The sequence below is a fragment of the Lepus europaeus genome, chromosome 3 (assembly GCF_033115175.1).
Source record: "Lepus europaeus isolate LE1 chromosome 3, mLepTim1.pri, whole genome shotgun sequence".
NCBI classification, from domain to species: domain Eukaryota; kingdom Metazoa; phylum Chordata; class Mammalia; order Lagomorpha; family Leporidae; genus Lepus; species Lepus europaeus.
In genome coordinates, this window is record NC_084829.1 from 43,726,448 (window position 1) to 43,745,571 (window position 19,124).

The 19,124-nt window shown below is 61.0% G+C and overlaps 1 protein-coding gene across 1 annotated transcript; it reads left to right on the forward strand.

The window, feature by feature from the left end:
- Positions 1 to 251: 251 nt before the first annotated feature.
- VEGFA (vascular endothelial growth factor A) lies at positions 252 to 14,923 on the forward strand (the record flags this gene model as incomplete). The annotated part of the gene is made up of 8 exons (XM_062187200.1): positions 252 to 938; positions 3,861 to 3,912; positions 6,937 to 7,133; positions 7,765 to 7,841; positions 8,191 to 8,220; positions 9,729 to 9,800; positions 10,945 to 11,076; positions 13,005 to 14,923. Coding segments are annotated over 8 exons (1,269 nt in total), but the record flags the coding sequence as incomplete, so codon positions are not given.
- Between the last annotated feature and the right edge of the window lie 4,201 nt (positions 14,924 to 19,124).

Genomic DNA, 19,124 nt, shown 5'->3' on the forward strand with positions numbered 1-19,124 from the left:
ACTGAATTGTTTCCCCGTTGTAATTGATTTTTGCTTCCCGTTGCCCACGGAAGACGGGCAGACGGTTCGGGGAGACTGCTCTTTAACTCCCCCCAGTCACTTCGGATTTTGGAAACGCGCAGAGAAGGAGCGAGCTGGCAAGAGCTCCGGAGAGAAGTCGAGGAAGACAGACGGGGTTGGAGAGCGCGCGCAGGCGGGCGAGCAGCGAGAGGGACCGGGGCAAAGTGAGTGACCTGCTTTCCGGGGGGTGACCGCCGGAGCGCGGCGCAAGCTCTCCCCCCTCGGGACCCCGCGCCGGAGCAGCCGCGCTGACGGACAGACAGACAGACACCGCCCCCAGCCCCAGCGCCCACCTCCTCCCCGGCCGGCGGCCCACGGTGGACGCGGCGGCGAGCGGCGGGCAGCAGCCGGAGCCCGCGCCCGAAGGCGGGGTGGAGGGGGTCGGGGCTCGCGGCATTGCACTGAAACTTTTCGTCCAACTTCTGGGCTGTTCTCGCTCCGGAGGAGTCGTGGTCCGCGCCGGGGGAGCCGAGCCGAGCGGAGCCGCGAGAAGTGTTAGCTCGGGCCGGGAGGAGCCGCCGCCGCCGCCGCCGCCGCCGGAGGAGGAGGAGGAGGGGGAGGAGGAAGGAGAGAAGGAAGAGGAGAGGGGGCCGCGGTGGCGACTCGGCGCCCGGGAGCCGGGCTCATGGACGGGTGAGGCGGCCGTGTGCGCAGACAGTGCTCCAGCCGCGCGCGCGCCCCAGGCCCTGGCCCGGGCCTCGGCTCCGGGAGCAAGAGGAGCCCGCGGAGGCACCGAGGAGAGCGGGCCGTCCCGCAGCCCGAGCAGGAGAGGGAGCGCGAGCCGCGCCGGCCCCGGCCGGGCCTCCGAAACCATGAACTTTCTGCTTTCTTGGGTGCATTGGAGCCTTGCCTTGCTGCTCTACCTCCACCATGCCAAGGTAAGCGGCCGTGCCCGCCTGGCGCCGCGGGCCGCTGCGAGCGCCTCTCCCGGCTGGGGGAACGTGCGTGCGTGCGAGCGCGCGCGTGGGGGGCTCCGTGCCCCCACGCGGGTCCGTGGGCACCGGCGCGCGGCATCCCCCTCTGCCGTCATACGTGGAGGGGGAGGGGGCGCGCGCTAGGTGGGAGGGCACCGGGGGTAGGCTCACCGCCCACGCGGGCCCTGCCCACCCACCGGAGTCGCCGCACGTACGATCTGGGCCGACCAGCCGAGGGCGGGAGTCGGAGGAGGAGGCCGAGAGGGCTGGGCTTGCGCTGCCGCTGGCGGCTGAAGTTTGCTCCCGGCTGCTGGTCCCTAGCGAACTGGAAGCCCGGGCAGCGGGGGCGGGAGCCAGGGCCCAGTGGGCAGGAGGGGGGGGGTGCTCGGACCTTGGACCCGGGAGGGCAGAGAGCGTGGAGGGGGCAGGGCGCAGGCGAGGGAGCGGGTGCGCTGCTGTCAGTGCCACTCGGTCTCTTCGGTCCTCGCCGCGAGTTGGGGAAAAGTTTTCGGGTGGATTGTTGTGGGGACCCCCCTCCCTGCCGGCCACCTGCGCCGCGCCGCCCCCGCCCGTCCCCGCTCACGTCCCGCTCGGTGCCCGCCCGCCCTCCCCCGCCCGGCCGGGCGCGCGCGGCGCGGAGCCGATTACATCAGCCCGGGCCTGGCCGGCCTCGTGTTCCCGGAGCCGCGGCTGCCCGAGCCGGGAGCCCCGGGCGGCGAGCGGCGCCCCTCCCCCGCGCCGGCCGGCCGGGGGAAGGTGACCTCTCGAGGTAGCCACAGCCCGGGGACCCGGAGGGCCATCCCCACCCCTTCCCGCCGTCTCCAGCCCCTACCCGGACCGTGTTCTAGGACGCCGCCTCCCCCTTTCCCCGTTTCCTCCCTCGGTGGAGAAGTCCCTGCCACCCCTTGCTCTGGTACTCCCCCCTGCTGGGAAGACCCATCCGAGGCTCCAGAGTCCAGGGAAGGGACGGTCACGGCCACAAGTCGGGGTGCGGGAGCCATCCGGGTGCTTTGTCCGCACTGAGGAGCTGCCCACTTGGTGACAGTGTGCCTCTCGCTTCCCGGGAGGAGTGAGCCATGCTTTAGCTTCTGTGGGGGAGATCTTGGAGAGTGGCTTCACCCCACTTTACCCTTTTTGGAAAAAAAATGACATGGGCGGCATAGGAGCAGCCCTTCCAGAACCCTTGGGAGCAAGCTCTCCTGCCAGCCCTGCACTCGCGCTGCAAATGTCCGGGCCAAACAGGGTGTTGGAGCAGGTGGTTTTTTGGAACTCCAGACTTGCCCACCCGACTGGCTTCCCAAGGCTACCCACGGGGTCCCTTTCTGCTCCTCTCTTAGACCTCCCCTCAGCCGCAGAGTCCCCTTGGAGAGGTGCAGAAGGAAGGAAATGGGCAGGGGTCCCTGCCACCACCCAGAGTTCCTCAGACCCTGGCACAAAGACCTTGGCTCCAGGCCTCCCAGTATGGAGGAGGGGCCGAGTGGCAGCCTGGCCGCAGAGTGACCTTCAGAGGCCCCCAGAGAAGGGCACCTGGCCCCTCCCTGCCTAAAGCTGCCCCTCCAGTGCCCCCTGGCCTTGGAGGGAGCAGGAAGTTTCTGTCCCCTTGGCTGGTGGGACCCTTGTGGGGCCCTGGTGGGGTGGAGGACAGGGAGAGGGGGGCAGGTTGGCAGGGGAAGCCCCAGTGCAGAGCCGGCAGGGAGGGGGGAAGCTCAGGAGGCTGTGGTGGGAGGGTATCCAGTTGGGACTGCTCTCGCTGGGGGTGAGGCTGGGGGACCTCAGTGGGGTGCCTGGGAATGGGTGAGAGGCAGGCAGTAGGAAGGACTCCTTGCCAGTGGGGTCTGGAGTTCCGAAGCTGGCTCCCGTGCCCGGCCAGCCACTGTGCAGCTGGGAAGTGTTCCCCGAGAGGAGCAGGTGGGTGGGGGGATGTGGTGAGAACCCGGGACCCTCAGGAAGGGCCCGGGGAAGTCTCTGCCCGCTGGGTGCTGTCAGGGCCACATGGCCGTGCTTGATGACCTTCACAGCTTCTGGGGAGGGGAGGAATGACCTGGTGGGGGTGGGGAGAGGTGGGGGTGGCGCCACAGGGGGCCCCCTAGGGGCTGGGCAGTGCTAAGGCAGAAAAAGCTTCCCTGGGTTGCATTTAAGGAAGGTGCCCTAGGTACCCCGGGCCTTGGGACCCCCCCTTCCTCAGGGAGGAGGAGAAACCAAGGCATAAGGTGAGAGCAGGGGCCGGTGTGCCTTAGGGAGTATGTTCAGGGAGACTTGTACAGGGGATGACGGGGCTGTCCCTTTGCCACAGGTTTTTACCTTTTGAGCAGCCCGTGGGCGTGCTGAAGATTCTTAAGGCCTAGGAGGGTTTGCATGGGGGAGGGTGGCTGGGTGCCCTTCGGTCCTCTGCACCCCCCCCCCCCCGCTCCAACCCTAGCTCACCCTGGTATTTGTCATGTCAGCAGGAGAAGGTCACCATGTTGTTTTTCTCGCCCCCAGTCCTTCCTTCCTGCCCCAGTCCAAATTTGTCCTCCTATTTGACCTTAATACTCAGCCGCGGCTCTGGACCAGGGACTCCGGGGGGCAGTAGGAGCGAGGAGAGGGGAAACGCGGGAAGGGACTGGGCCCTGGACAGGGCAGGCATCTGGTGCGTGTGCTGTTCCTGCCTGTTGAGCGCCCTGCTCCCCGGCATCTGGTCAGCTCTTAACTTTCTTGGGCGTGCACATTGGAATCGGCCGGGGGTGGTGGGCGTGCTCTGTGCCCGGGGTGACCCCCCTGATGGGGCACCCTTCCCCTGAGAAGCCTTAGAGGAAGCCGAGTTTGTGGACAAGGAGAGAGGCCGGGAAGGAGGAGGGGCTGGGGGAGTGGGCCTCTGCCGAAGCCTTACCCTTTGTCTGTTCTCAGTGGTCCCAGGCTGCACCCATGGCAGAAGAAGGAGACAATAAACCCCACGAAGGTGAGTCCCCCTGGCTCTGGCCTGGAGCCTGGGTCCCTGGCCCCTCAGGGGATGGCTGGGCAGGCCCACTTCCTTCTTTGTAGACCTAAACCAGGAGGGAGTTCCCGGGAAGGGGCTCAGGCTATGGGGACAGACAGAGGTGAGCACCGTGGATTAACCCTTCAGTTTCTTAAGGGGTCTTGTGTGTTCTGGCCTCTGCTGGCCGAGGGACTTGGTGCCTTTTTTTCCTGCTCTTTCCAGTAAAATTTTAATCGGAGAAGGAGATAGGGAGCACGAGCCAGGGAGACGGTCCAGGGATCCCAGATGTTGTGGGAGGTGCCCCTTGCCACCCCCTGCTCCCCGGGAGGATGGGTGCTTCGTGTCCCTAACTACCTAGCCAGGTCCCACCTGGGGATTGTCACCCTTCCCATGTGAGGTGTGAGCTGGAGGTGCCCAGGGCCCAGCCTGTAGGGTCCCCACCCACCCCCGGGGCTGCTGTCCTGGCGGAGACAGCCCTGTCGCTGGGTTCGGGAGCTGTGAACTTCCATCCTGGGCCAGCAGAGGGCTGGCTGAAGCTCCGAGTGCCCCGCCTCCCCGCCCAGCCCGAGTCTGCCTGCCTTTTGTTCCGCTGTGGTTTGGAGTACGGGAAACTCCCATTTCTCTGGGGACGCCCTGGCTCTCCCCACCACTGGATGCGGCCTCTGGTCCAGTCCCACGCTGCTTTCCCAGCGCTCCACCTCCAAGCAGGGAAGGCCCTGGGGTCTTCCTCCAGGCAAGTGTTCCTGACCTGAATCCAGTGGGGCCGGGGTAGCTACCAGGGGTGGTGGTGCCCAGCCGGTTCTACCTCCTCCTTCCCCACCCCAGGAGCCTTGCCTTTGGCCCAAGGCCTGGCTTCCTGGACACTCCCCAGTCTGTGCCACGGACAGGCATCCCCCACCCCTTCCTAGTGTGCCTGCCACCCACCCTCTTCAGCTTCCCAGTGGTCCCCCTGGTCTGGGAGAGGCAGGACAAACGGTCTTTGTTTGCTGGAGAAAGGTTGTCCATGATAAATAAGGAAAACTAGGATTTGGCACGCGCCTGTGTGTCTGTGTGTGTGTGCGTGCGCGCGTGTGCACCTGCCTGTGCAGGAGGGAGGCTGCCTTCCTTGGAGGCAGTGGCTGGGGCACCTGGAGTGCTGGGGAAGTTGCCTCTGTCTGCTCCCATGGGCTTTGAGGGTTCCAGTGAGAAGCTTTCCCAAGGACTTCCAGTCCAGGTCTTTCTCCCCTCTGCCCGGCCCCCAACCCCACCGCCTGGCCAGACCTTTTCCCATCCGTTCCTGGGCAGACCCCATGAGCCTGCGCTGTCTGTCCCAACCATGGGGAAGGATCTGCTCTGAAATTCTCCATTCACCATCTTCTTCCATATAGATTTACCTTAAAAAGTGACTTTTCCAGATCTCCGATCTCTTTTTCTTTTTTAAATTTATTTTTGGCTTTCCTTTGCCTTGGCCGTTTAGGGGTGGAGACAGGTTGTGCGCCCGTTGTTTGGACAGGGGAAGGAGAGAGAATTCCTGCCGAGGCCGGAATTCCCGTACTGTTCCTCCTGCATTCACACCTGCTGCTTCTCCTCCACCCACCGTGGTCTCCCAGCCAGCCTGTTCTGTTCATACCCCTGGTCTTATCTTCCTGAGCTCCCTGGGAACACAAATCTTGGAGGGAGGAGGGAGAAGGGAGGGGGAGGCTCAGCTGTATTCTCTGGTTGGGGGGAATGGTCTCCAGGGCAGCCGCCTGCAGTGCCTTGGTGAAGTTCCGGCCCAAGAAAAGGGTGCTTGTTCCAGTGCTAGAAATGGGGAGACAGAACCACGTGGGTTGAATGACGTAGAGACCAGCTCAACCTGCTTACACAGATGAGCAGAGTCGGAGGCCCGGGGAGGGCCGGGCCGGCCCAAGGTCACATCACACCATGAGAGCCTGGACCTCCCCGCCGCTGGCCGGGGGTATTCCCTCACTTCAGGGACAAGGCTGCTGTGCTGTGCTGAGCCGAGCCGAGCTGAGCCGTGCCATGGCGGGGGTGTGGTCACAGCCTGGAGTGCCTCGTTTGTGTGCTCTCCGGTGCTCTACCCCTATGGCCCCAAGCTCCCCCTTCATGCTCCATTGCACCCCAGGCTCCGCAGCCGGCCTGGGAAGCTGTCGCTGCCCTGGACTCCTCCAGCGCAGCTTCTCGAAGGGCTCCGTGGCTGTGCTGCTTTTTCCATGATGCAAGCAGTTTGCCCTCTTGGGCGGGGTTATCGGCGGCTGGCAGGGCCAGCACGGCTCGCCCGCCCGCTGCCACGTGCTGATTCCAGGCGGGCCCCGCCCTGTGCTGGTGCCCACCACCGCCTCAGCCAGTGACTTGGGGAGAGGGCCTGGCAGGTGGCACGGTGCCTCCCGAAGCTTTGCCCATGACGCAGGCGTGGCCGGGCTTTGATGTCAGAGCTGCTTCTAACTCTCCAGTCACGAGCCGTGTGGCCTTGGGGCGAGTCCCTTAGCCTCTCTCTCCCCGTTTGTAAGCTGGGCTCCTAGTAGAACAGCAGAGTGCTGGGTGGGGAGAGTCGTGGGAGGCGGGAGCTCTGGACTGCGAGCGTGGTGCCAGCATGTATTCAGCGCTCCGCTGGTACCGGCCTTGATACGGTTGCTGGGGTAATGGCAGCTGTGGTGGCAGGGCTGCGGTGGTGAGCTCGGGCAGGCCACACTGCTCCCTGACCTCAAGGTTGGTACAGGAGCTGGCTCGCCGTGCCACCCGGGCATCGGGCGTGGCAGGTCATCTCCCCCACCACTTGACAGCCTCCCATGGCCTGTGGATTGAAACCAGGTGCTCACCAGTGTCGACCGTGGCTGAGGGAGGGGCTTCACCCAGAGCAGGAGGCATTTCAGTTAGACTTTTGGAAAGACTGTCTGATCCTGGGTGCCTCTTACAGTAGCCCGGAGGAATGGCCTTACCGAGCTGGGCGGAGGTGGGGGCTGGCCACCGGTTGTGTCACCCACCGGGCTCATCTCTCTGCTCTCTGCCCTCCCCCCTTCCATGCAGTGGTGAAGTTCATGGATGTCTACCGGCGCAGCTACTGCCGTCCGATCGAGACCTTGGTGGACATCTTCCAGGAGTACCCTGACGAGATCGAGTACATATTCAAGCCTTCCTGCGTGCCTCTGTTGCGCTGTGGGGGTTGCTGCAATGATGAAAGCCTGGAGTGCGTGCCCACCGAGGAGTTCAACGTCACCATGCAGGTGGGCCTGGGCCTGGCCCTGGCCTGGGAGCGAGCAGGGGAGCCAGGGGCAGGAGGTGTGGTGGGGTCTCGCTTTCCTTAGGAAAAGAAGACAGCCTGCATTTCTCAGCCTGGGTTTGCAGCCCCCCACCCTGACCTTTGTCCCCTTGGCTTAGGATGGGGCTGATGCCTTGACAGGAGTCCCCCCTCTTCCCCTCCGGGAGAGAGCCCCCGAGGGCACGCCTGCCTGCCCTGGGGACTCTTGGGGGAAGCTGGGCGAGCCTGGTCCATGAGGTCTTTACAAATTCTGTCTCTTGGTGCTCCCTGGTAAAGGGGCACATCTCATCCCAGACGGGGAGCGGGGTGGGTCTCTGAGGACCAGGGAGGGAGTGGCTGCCGGGGCTATGGGAGGAAGGAGGGGAGGGTGCGGGAAGTGGTGAGAACCCGGGACCGAAATTCCCAGCCTGGCCAGCCCTCGCAGCCCTGCTGCCTCAAGTGGAGCAGGGGCCCCTTGAGCCAGCAGGCTTACCTCTTTCCTTCAGCCACTCCTGCTGTGTAGAGCCCCTAGGAGCTGGGTGGCTGGAGCCCGGGGGTGTCCCATCTGGGTATGGCTGGCTGGGTCACTGATCTTTGTATCTGCTTCCTTCCCCCAGATCATGCGGATCAAACCTCACCAGGGCCAGCACATAGGGGAGATGAGCTTCCTACAGCACAACAAATGTGAATGCAGGTGAGGACGGAGTTGGGGGCTCGTTTAGCTAACAGAAGGCTGTGGGCTGCCTAGTCTGCACTGGGGTTCGGAGTGCTGTGCTTGTTAGCCCATGTCTGCCTTCCAGCCGGTGACCTGGGCGGTCAGCTGCAGTGTGCCTCAGTTTCCACATCTATAAAACGGGCACAGTAATAGGCTGCACCTGACAGTACTGTCGTAAGGATTAAGGGAGTTACTATGCGTGAAGGGATTGAAACAGTGTTATGACATCGTCAATCTTGTTTCTACTATTGTTATGATAACTCCTGTCATTAGCCTCACCATCTTCATTCTTCTGTTTTGTTCTTTTCTCTTTCTGTACCCATTACAGACCAAAGAAAGACAGAGCAAGGCAAGAAAAGTAAGTGGCCATGACTTTAGCACTCTTGTCTCTCCTCGGCCGGTGGTCTTGGTTTGGGGCTCCTGGCTCCCCCTGTCCAGGGTTCTGATGGTCTCACTGGGTCGGGGAGCTGGTCTCTGAGGAGCTTGTGGTGGCTGTGGTGGGACGGAGCTCCGGGGTTGGTGAGAAAACTGCCAGCTGCAGCTGGCGCTTCCTTGGGAGGAGATGATGCCTTTTGGAACTGCAGGGCGTTGCCGGCCTGCACGTGCTGTTTCGGTGTCGGTGGGGGAGGGCAGTGTGGCCCCAGGCTTTCTGGCTCGCTCCAGCGGGGAGGCAGAGAGGCCAGGTTCTGTGTGTCAGGAAGGTGGTGGCTGTGACATTGCACTTGGATCTGGGGCCGCCCGGAGGGGTTTCCTGCCGCCTGCCCGCCTGCAGGAGAGGGGCAGGTGGCACACACGAAGCTGCCTTGGCTGGGGAGAGGAAGTAGCCAGCGGTTACTTTCTGAGGCTTCCAGTTGCTCAGTGCGGAGGGTCAGGGTGGGGTTGGGGGGCAAGCGTGCCTTCCAGAAGGGGTGGGCAGCTGACAGATCGGGGGCAGGGGTGAGCCTGCAGGAAGGAGAGACTGAGAGAGAGCACCCATGCCTGTCCCTCCCCAACGCCTCCCTGCTGTCTATTCCCCTACTACTGTTTGGTGGACATTGTAGCCCCCTAGGCCTCACCGCTTCCCTCGTCTTGCCTAAGCCCCCAGCTCCCAGGATTGCTGTTGCTAGCTGAGTAATGATATGGGAGGATGAGCTTGGAGCTGCAGGGAGAGAGAAGAGCGAGCGGGCACACTCCGTGCAGAGACCCCCTCCACCTTTCCAGTGCTTTCTCCCCAGGGCAGCACAGATTTGCCCCGTCCTGGGCCCCTTCTCCCCTCCTCTCCCGAGATAGGCGTCCTCAACCCCCCGAGACAGTTCTCTGGGAGCTGGCAGGCGAGGAGTGAGGACTATGCTGGTTCCCGCGAGGGGAGAGGCTACAGCCTGCCCCCACTGCCCATTCCCCAAGCAGTGAGTGGGGTCTCGCCTGGGCTCGGAACAGCCTGGAGATGTGGTACAGCAGGCTTGGACAGGCTGCAGAGGCAGCACCCTGCCAAATGCCGCCCAGGCACCTCCTCCTAGCTCTCCCCTCTCTGCCTGGGTCTCTGAGGACACCCAGCGGGGCCCCCCCCCCCAAAGTCCGGCCCACCTGTTACAGCTTCCTGGTGTTTAGAGCCAGACCTGCACGGGGTTGCTGAGCAGAGCCCACCCTTGGACCAGGAGCCACCACGCGCGTGGAGGCCTGTGGGTCTCTGCCTCCAACCACAGACTTGCCAGGGGCTGGGTTTGCCACCGCACCATGGGCAGAGTGAGAAGGAACCATGAAGCACGTGCTGGTGCTGTCACGTGGGCCTCCCTGGAGGGCACCTGCCACCCCTCCCCCCCATTGCTTCCCCACTCTCCCCTTCCTCCTCGCTCGCTCTCTGTCTGTCTCTGTGTTTTTATTTTCCAGAAAATCAATTCGAGGAAAGGGCAAGGGGCAAAAACGAAAGCGCAAGAAATCCCGGTATAAATCCTGGAGCGTGTACGTTGGTGCCCGCTGCTGTCTCATTCCCCGGAGCCTCCCTGGCCCCATCAGGCTTCCACCTGCAGCACCCTATAACCCTGCCTCTCCCCTCCCCCGCCCCCGCCCCGTGTCTCTCTCTCACTCACTCCACTAATCGGCACCAGCGGGCAGATGTGGTTGGTGGTAGTGTCGGTGGTCCGGGGTTGGGGTGAGGAGGGGAGCCCCAGTGGGCCTAGAGGGTTCAGGGAGGGGAGCTCTGGCTTGGCTGGGCACCGACTTTCTCTCACCCACTGGGCATTGGTGGCGGGCCCTCATTGGCACGGGTGCCGGGCCCCAGGCCTCTCTCGCCCGACTGGTTTCCGCGGTTCTAAGCTTCTGCCCCGTCCAGAACCCCGGAGTGGTGGGAGGACAGATGTAGCAAGGGGAAGGGGTGGAGGTGGGAGGCAGCTTGTTGTCAGCCGCAGGAGAACCCGGGGTGGGCGTGGGGTGGGCTGTGGGGTGGGGTCAGGTACCATATGGCGGCCCCCTCCTCATCTGGGGGGAACTCCTTGGCTCCCCCTGAACTTGGAACATCTATGGGGAAACCCCTATTCCAGCCTGTGGTACCTGTAGGAGGCTCCTGGTAGGGCAGCCGCGTCTTCTGGGTTGGGGGTTGTGGCGGGCTCCACCCTGGGCCCCGTGGCCCCCGTGGGCTGGCCTCTGGATGCTGTCTTGGGGCCTGGCCTCCCCTCACACCCTCCACTGGTTCCCCTTTGGTGGAGGGCCCTGGCCGGGGCGGTCTTGGTCCTCCTCATCGCCGTCCCTAGCAGGTGCAGAGTCCAGGCCTGCTCTGTTGGGGGCTGTGGCAGGTGGGGCCCTGTGGCCCAAGATGTGCCTTGGTCTCCTTGGAACCAGCACGCTCCTTACGACCGTCGCCCCCGCACTCTCTGCTGGCCCATGCCCTCCTCTGTCCGCGGGCGGGCATCTAGCCAGTGCTGCCTCTCGCCGTCGCTCTCTGTCTTCTGCTGTAGTGCTCGGGTCCTTACGGGGCACCTGAGGACGTGGGGGTCGGTGCGCTGGGAGGGGGTGCAGCTGCGGACATGATAGGGGTGTTGCATGGTATATTTTTCTCTCTCTCTGCTGATGCTCTAGCTTAGATGTCTTTCCTTTTGCCTTTTTGCAGTCCCTGTGGGCCTTGCTCAGAGCGGAGAAAGCATTTGTTTGTACAAGATCCGCAGACGTGTAAATGTTCCTGCAAAAACACAGACTCGCGTTGCAAGGCGAGGCAGCTTGAGTTAAACGAACGTACTTGCAGGTTGGTTCCCAGAGGGCGAGACAGTGAGACAGGGGCATCACCCAGAGACGGGGAGAGAGGGAGAGTCAGAGAGAGACAGAGCTTGAGAGGGGCCAGCTGCTTGCCCGGCTTCTAGCTGCCTGCCCAGTGACTGCTACATTCTCTGCTCTTGAGGCTCCTGCAGTGGCTGGGGTGCCGTCCAGCCTGGTGCGGCTGGGTACACTGGTGTGGCTTCATGTGGCAGTGTATTGTGTCCCACGGTCCTGCTGCTCGTGGTGGCTGTCGGTCCTGATGTTGTCACCCCTAGTCTCCGGCCTGAGGAGTGCAGAGCCCTCGGGTGTTGGACAGCCTCGCCCAGGCCTGGCCACTGCCCTCTGCAGCCGGCAGAGCTGGGCCTCTCAGCCCCTCAGGCTCCCCTTGGGGACAGGGATTGAATCTCCGCGCCTCCCCCTCCCCCATCATCCTGCCGTCGCCTTTCCAGGGGAAGTCCCCAGATCCCTTCGGTCCTCCACTTGTCTCGGTGACAGCCCTAGGCAGCCGCACCTCTGCAGAAGCCCCAGGGCGAGTGGAGGTGGGAGCCATGCCCGCTGTCCTCACGGTAGACACTGAACGTGGGTCTTGTACCCTTGCACTTGACCCTGTCAAGGGCACGAGTGAATATGTGACCAAGCCCCAGGGGGTGAGGCCAGGCGCCCGGGGCTGTGGTGGGAGGCTGGCAGTGCCGCGTTCTTGAATCGCCACCCTGGCCCCAGCTGGCTGTGAGGGCGGCTGGGCCAGCATCCCTCAGCAGGCAGGCAGGCAGGGGCCTTCCAGGGATGCTCCCCCCCCCCCCCCAAGCTAGAACACAGGCTGCACGACCACCCTTGGCGAGTGTGTGTCCCCCCACCCCTGCTGCGGATGTTGTGGCTGTGGGTGCTTCAGGGACTCCGTGCCAGGCCCTGTGGTTGGTGTGGGGTTTTGTCTGTCGTGGTGTTGTGTGGGGACAGCAGGTGTCTGTCAGCGCCGGGGCCTGGATGAGCGGGGTCTCCGGCAGAGGAAGGGCCAGAGGTCTCAGGATTTCTGTGGTGGTTTTTCTGCAGACTGGGAGCCAGCATGCGTGCGGTGACGGGGGGAGCTAGCTGAAGCTCCCCCGCCACCAGGGCCTCCCCCAGCCCCCACCTGCTGGGCCTGTGTCTGGGAGCTGCAGTTCCCAGACTGGATGCCTGGGACCCCACCCCCAGGCCCTGCTGCAGGGCAGGGCTGCTCTGCCCTTCCCGGCAGCAGGCAGGGTTAACAGACACAAAGCCCAGGAGCAGGGGCCCAGTAGAGCCATCTCGGAGGAGGTCCCCTCTGCTTCCCCAGGGGTAGTGAAGCCACGGGATCGCCCCAGCCAGCCGCAGAGACATGGGTCCTGCAGCCGAGGCCCGGAGGACGTGGGCAGGGCACGTGTTTCCCTGGCGCCCAGGGGGGTTCCAGCCTCCCTCGCCTGGGGTCCTCGCTGTCCTCCCTGCCAGGGTCTCCCCGGCTTGGGGTGATAGCTCTGATGCTCTGGTGCCCTGCCCACCCTCCTCCCCGAGCCAGCCCCTACCATGGAGAGCTGAAAAGCCGCCTTCCACAGGGTCCATCTCCCCGAGTGACCTCACCCTGCCCCGTCACCATCAGCTCTTAACGTGTCCAGTGGGGACTGCCCTTTGGTCGTTGTCCATGTGTTTCTTTGTGAAGTGCTCCAGTGTCTTCCGCCTTGTCTCCGCGCACCACGAGCTCTAGCGGGCAGACTGGGAAACCCTGTGGGTGGCTCCTGCTTGGACTGGGGGCCCCCCCAAGGGCAGGGCTGGGTCCCCCAGGCTTCCTGTGTCACAACTGCGCCCTCCCCGCTGCCTGCTCTTACAGGGACCCGGGGCCTCCCAGGCCAGGGGGTCGGCTGCCTGCCCTGTGGCCCTAACCCGCCCCCTTGCCTTTGCCTCCCTTAGATGTGACAAGCCGAGGCGGTGAGCGGGGCTGGACTGAAGGGGCCTCCCTCAGGGTTTCGGGAACCAGACCTCTCACCGGGAAAGACTGATCGCCAATGAGCGCCGCCGCCGCCGCCACCATCATACCGCCACCACCGACAGAACAGTCCTTGATCCAGAAACCTGAAATGAAGAGGAGACTGCGCGAGCACTTTGGGGCCGGAGCGCCAGAGTCCGGCTGAGCGTACCCGGGCGGGTGACCAAGCACGGGCCCTCTTGGAATTGGATTCGCCATTTTGTTTTTCTTGCTGCTAAATCACCAGGCCCGGAAGATTAGAGTTTTATTTCTGGGATCCCCGTAGACACGCCTACCCACATACATAACGTTTATATATATATATATGTTATATATATATAAAAATAAATATATATTTTATATATATATAAAATATATATATCCTTTTTTTTTCTAAGTTAACGTTGCTAATGTTATTGGTGTCTTCACTGGATGTATTTGACTGCTGTGGACTGGAGCTGGGAGGTGAATGTCCCACCTGAATCCCAGTAGGGGAGAGGACGGGACGAGAAGTTCTGGCTTGGTCCTGTGGTCCCTCGCGGGAGGCCAGGGCCCTCTCCCCTGCCTGGGAACACGCAAGGCCAGGTGCAAGGGCCAGCGTGGCCCTCTGCTGGGAGCGTTGACAGACCCGGCCCGGCCCCGAGCCTCTCGACTCCCAGTCCAGCGGACAGAAAGATGACAGGTCTGGGGACAAAGACGCTGGCTCCGACCCAGAGTTGTGGGGAGCCTCAGGACGTGGCTGTGCGCTGGGGCTCCCTTCCACGTGCCGCATGGGCGCCTCACCCCCAGGGGCGCTGCCTGGAAGATTCAGGAGCCTGGGCAGCCTTCACCTACTGTCACCTGCTTCCAAGTTGCCCAGGAGGCCACCGGCAGGTGTCCCGGCGGAAGAAGAGTGGACGAAGTAGTAGCCCGGTGACAGCTCCTCCTCCTGGGACCCACCCGCCTTCTCTTCCCGCCTCCCTTCTCCCCCCACTTCCTGGGGTGCAGCCCGGGAGTCATCAGCCCATGGAAACCACTAGTTCTGCCCCCGTCCCCGGAGAGCTGGCTGTGTGTGTGTGAGTGGTTCCCCCTCCTCCGACCCCATTCCCCTCCCGAGGCACAGAGACGCAGGGCAGGATCCACGTGCCCTCCACGGAGGCCGAGAAAGAGAAAGTGTTTTATATATGGTACTTATTTAATATCCCTTTTTAATTAGAAATTAAAACAGTTAATTTAATTAAAAAGTAGGGTTTTTTTTTTTTCAGTATTCTTGGTTAATATTTAATTTCAACTATTTATGAGATGTATCTCCTGCTCTCTCTTGCTCTCTTATTTGTACTGGTTTTTTTTGTGTACAAAATTCATGTTTCCACTCTCTCTCTCCCCGATCGGTGACAGTCACTCGCTTATCCTGAACAGATATTTAATTTTTGCTAACACTCAGCTCTGTCCTTCCCTGTCCCCGGCTCCCCACCACACATTCCTTGGAAATTAGGTTTCAATATACATCTGCATACTATATATATATTTGGCAACTTGTGTTTGTATGTATATATATATATATGTTTATGTATATATGTGATTCTGATAAAATAGACATTGCTATTCTGTTTTTTATATGTAAAAACAAAACAAGAAAAATAGAGAATTCTACATACTAAATCTCGCTCCTTTTTTAATTTTAATATTTGTTATCATTTATTTATTGGTGCTACTGTTTATCCGTAATAATTGTGGGGAAAAAAAAGATATTAACATCACGTCTTTGTCTCTAGTGCAGTTTTTCGAGATATTCCGTAGTACATATTTATTTTTAAACAACAACAAAGAAATACAGATATATCTTAAAAAAAAAAACATTTTGTATTAAAGAATTTAATTCTGATCTCAAAGTTCCTCTTGGTCTTCTCCTTCTCCATTGAGTCCTGGTTCCAGGCTCCCTCCCTCCCCTTTCCCTCCTCCCCTGGGGAACACGGCCTTGGTCTTAGCTCTGGGAGAGGGTTGGCCAGGGGCTAGGATGTGGGGTGTCAGGAGCGACTGGTCCTGGGGGAAGGCGTCTCCCTGCTCCTCCCGGAGCTGATACAGGAGGCAAGGAGCGCCTGCGCCAGGAGCCGAGGACCTTGCCCACCTGCGCGAGTGGGCGCCTTCCCGTCCCTCGTTCTGGGAAAGAACCAGTCAGGTCTCCAAGCTCGCTGCCTAGGAGACAGAAGAAGGGGACTGTGGCTGTGTGTGGCCGTGGGGTGCTGCGGGCCCTGCGACCCCACGCTGCAGTGGGGTCGCACGGTGGGCGGTGCCCTGGCTTCCTCCGCGACAGGGATGCACCACTCTGCTCGCATGATGACGACGGGAACTCTGTCCGCCTGGGCTGCAGGTGGCCTGGAGCTTACCTGCCTGAGGCTTTGGCATTGGTGAGCGGTGTTTCAGCTCCACGTCCTCCGGCCTCTGTGTCAGTGCGGTTTGAAGAGACGCCAGCCGGCCACTGCGCTGCGGCACAGCCAGACCCAGGTCCACACCTCCAGGAGCCGGCGAGGGCCAGTGGGTATGGAGACTCAGAACCAGGAAGGTGCTGATAGAAAAATCCAGAACGTGGTGAGGGTCTAGCGCGGGCTGTGGTGGGGAGACAGACCCGGAGAGGGGGTTCTTCTCACACCAGCGCTGCTAGGCTGCCCTTAAGGGATGGGCAGAGCACCCCTAAACTGGGAGGGGAGGTGCAGGGGTTGAGAGAACCCCAGGCAGGAGGGGTGGTGTGAGGTGGGGAGTGGCGCGAGCTGGAGGCCGGAGGGGCGGGCATGGTTTAGCTCGAGGGGCACCTGCAGCAGAGCCCAGGGCTGGCCGGGGCTGAGCAGCCTCTGCGAGACTATACAGGCAGTAGCCATCTAGGAGACAGTTGCCTTCTGCCAGGTGCCGGGCTGCGGTGAGGGAGGCAGGGGGGCAGAGGGGCCAGCAGATCTTTTGGGGGAGAAGGCGTGAGCGTGGTGCGGTGACCTGGGTGACTGGCGGTGTGGCCAGACTGTGGTCCACTCCGAGTGCACAGGACGTGCGGTCTCTGCGCTCAGGAGGCTTTGGGTCTCAGGGCACCTCTTCCTTGGTCACTCCCCCATGCCGGCTCAAGCGCACAATAGCTATGCGAGGCAGGCTGGTACCCTTGTGGTCCTCAGGGATATTTTGGCTGGAGCATCCGTATGGGCTTCCTCCGTTCTCTGACCTCCCTTTGGTTGGTTTTTATATTGTGGCCAGAGTGAACCTGTTAAAATGTGGTGGGGCCGGTGCTGTGGCATAGCAGGTTAAGCCGCCTCCTGCAGTGCCAGCATCCCATATGGGCGCCGGTTCAAGTCCTAGCTGCTCCACTTCCAATCCAGCTCCCTGCTATGGCCTGGGAAAGCAGTAGAAGGTGGCCCAAGTCCTTGGGCCCCTGCACCTGTGTGGGAGACCCAGAAGAAGCTCCTGGTTCCTGGCTTCAGATTGGTGCAGCTCTGGCCATTGCAGCTAATTGGGGAGTGAACCAGCGGATGGAAGACCTCTCTCTCTCTCTGCCTCTCCTTCTCTCTCTGTGTAACTCTATGACTTTTAAATAAATAAATAAATCTTAAAAAAACAAAAACAAAAACAAAAACTGGTGCTCATACGAGATGCCAGCACTGCAGGGAGCAGCTTAGCTGACGACGCCACAGCGCCAGCCCCATGTCACCTTCTAACATATGTGACAACAGCAGCACCGTCCAGTGGAAATAAAATGTGTGCTACACATGCAATTTAAAACTCTAGGAGTCAGATTTTAGAAGGTGAAAAGAAACAGGTGCAGTTCATTTTGATAATCTTTTATTTAACCCCAACCTACTTAAAATCTCATTTCTTTTTTTTTTTTTTTAAATCTCATTTCAACATCTAAGCAATATAAAGCATTGAGAGTTCACTTACTCTTTTGGTACTGACTCTTCAACTCTGGTGTGTATTTTACACTTCTCGCCTGTCTTCGTCGGTCGTAGCCCCATTTCAAGTGCTCGATATATAACATGTTGCTAGTGGCTACCGCTTTGGACAGCGTAGCTCTAAAATTTACTCTCCCTTTTTTAAGAAGAAAAATAGTATTTATTTTCACTTTATTTGAAAGGCAGGGAGACGGAGAGAGAGAGACAGATGGAGAGACATCTTCCCACTGATTGACTGCCCCAAAACCCTCAATAGCCAGGGATGCACCAGGCTGACGCCAAGCTCAGAACTCCACCCAGGTCTCCCATGGGGGTGGCAGGGACCCGAGTGCTCAAGGCCTCACCTGCTGCCTGCCAGGGTCTGCATTAGCAGGAAGCTAGATCCAAAGTGGAGGAGCTGGTTCCTGAACCGGGCGCCCTGATGCGGGACACAGGCGTCCCAAGCGGCGACTTAACCCCCGCGCCAAACTCCCACCCCTATGCTCCCTGTCCCTTCTCTCCCCCATTAGAATCCAGCCTCCAAGGGGGCAGAGATTTTTGTCTGTGTTGTTCCTTGGGTGCACAGCTCCTAGAACAATGCCTGGTATGTAGTACATGCTCAATAAGCATTTTTAAAATGACTGCCGTTGTTGGAACAGGCTTGGAGGTGAGGATTTCATCCCCAGGGTATGGGAGATGGGCACGGGATTTCTGCAGAGAGGCCAGGAGGGGCTGGTGGGGGCCGGCTGGACAGGTGGGGACTTGAGCAGGGTTTGGCTGGGAGCAGGGAGCTCAGAGCCAGCCGGTGGGGATCGGGGGCAGCAGCCTGCTCCTCCTTTGCGCCTGGTTGGACCTGGGGCTCGTTATTGGCGTGGGGTAGGGGAGAAGCAGGAGGCCCAGAGAGGGTAAATAACACGCACGGATCTCCGCTCGGCCCGTTAAGTGTCGGAGCCAGAATCGAAACCAGCTGTCCTGACTCCCTTTCCAGTGCTCTTGCTACCAACGCCATACCAGGCATGGGCAGGACATCAGCACATAAAAATGAATCGTCTAGACTGAATACAAACAGGCGGAGGGAAAGTGGGGCAGGGGGAGGATGTGGCGGTGGCCAAAGGCAGGGCTGAAGTCCAGGCTTCCCCCAGCGCGGCAAGGCAAGGCAGGACAGGCAGAAGACGTCTCCAGGGGCTGCGGCTCGGCAACAGAAGATCGGAAACCTAGGCATGCGTGGGATTGCAACACGCGCCCTTGGCAGAGAGAAAAGCGGTCTTGAAATCAGCTGTGGAGAAAAGGCTGCCATCCCCTAGTTGTATAGGATCTGCTCAGACACCCCCGGGGAGCCTTTCTGCAGGGGCTCTCCAGGCCAACACCTGATCAGGTCCCAGGCGTCCCCTCCCAGGCGTCTGCAGGCCCCACTTCTCTGCTGGCGCCGTTGGCACAGGGCTCAGCGATTCCGCTGCCCTTTCGGGTGTGAGGAGCCTCAGGGGAGCCCGGGTGAGTCTGACCACCGCACTCCTTCCTGCCCCTGTGCGCAAGCCGCCGCTCCCAGCATGAAGCCGTCCCTTGTTTGCCTGCGGCCGGGCTGGCCTTGCAACGCACCTGCTTTGCCTGAGGATGGGCACAGGGACATTTTGCGCCTTCCAGGCCTGGGCCCTGAGCGGTGTGGCAGCTTCCCTTCTGGCTTCTTGAAGGCAGCTGCCGTGCTAAAAGGAAGTCCAGGGACCTGCCGGAGAGAGGCCACGGTGGGGTTGGGGGTGCAGATGGGCTCTGCACCTGCCCAAGCTAAGCCGTCCAGTGAGGTGCCTGGGATTCTGCAGCTGCATGCAAATGTGTGGAATGCTGTTTAAAGTGATGAAGTTGCAGGGTGTTTGTGACCCAGCAGTAACAATTGGACGGGCCCTCCTTGGCATCGGGACCAGGGTTTTACTGGCGTGCATAAAGCTCGCTGTGGGTACAAGGAGGTTCAGGGGAGGAAGGGTGGGCCGGTCTTGTGGTGCAGTGGGTAAGGCTGATGCCTGGGACACTCCCATCCATGTCTGATCCATGGCACACTGCTCCTTTGTTTCCTGTCCAGCTTCCTGCTCACGTGCACCCCAGGAGGCAGCAGGTGACAGCTCAAGTCTTTGAGTTCCTGCCCACGTGGGAGACCAAAATGGAATTTTGGGTTCTATCTTCTGCCTG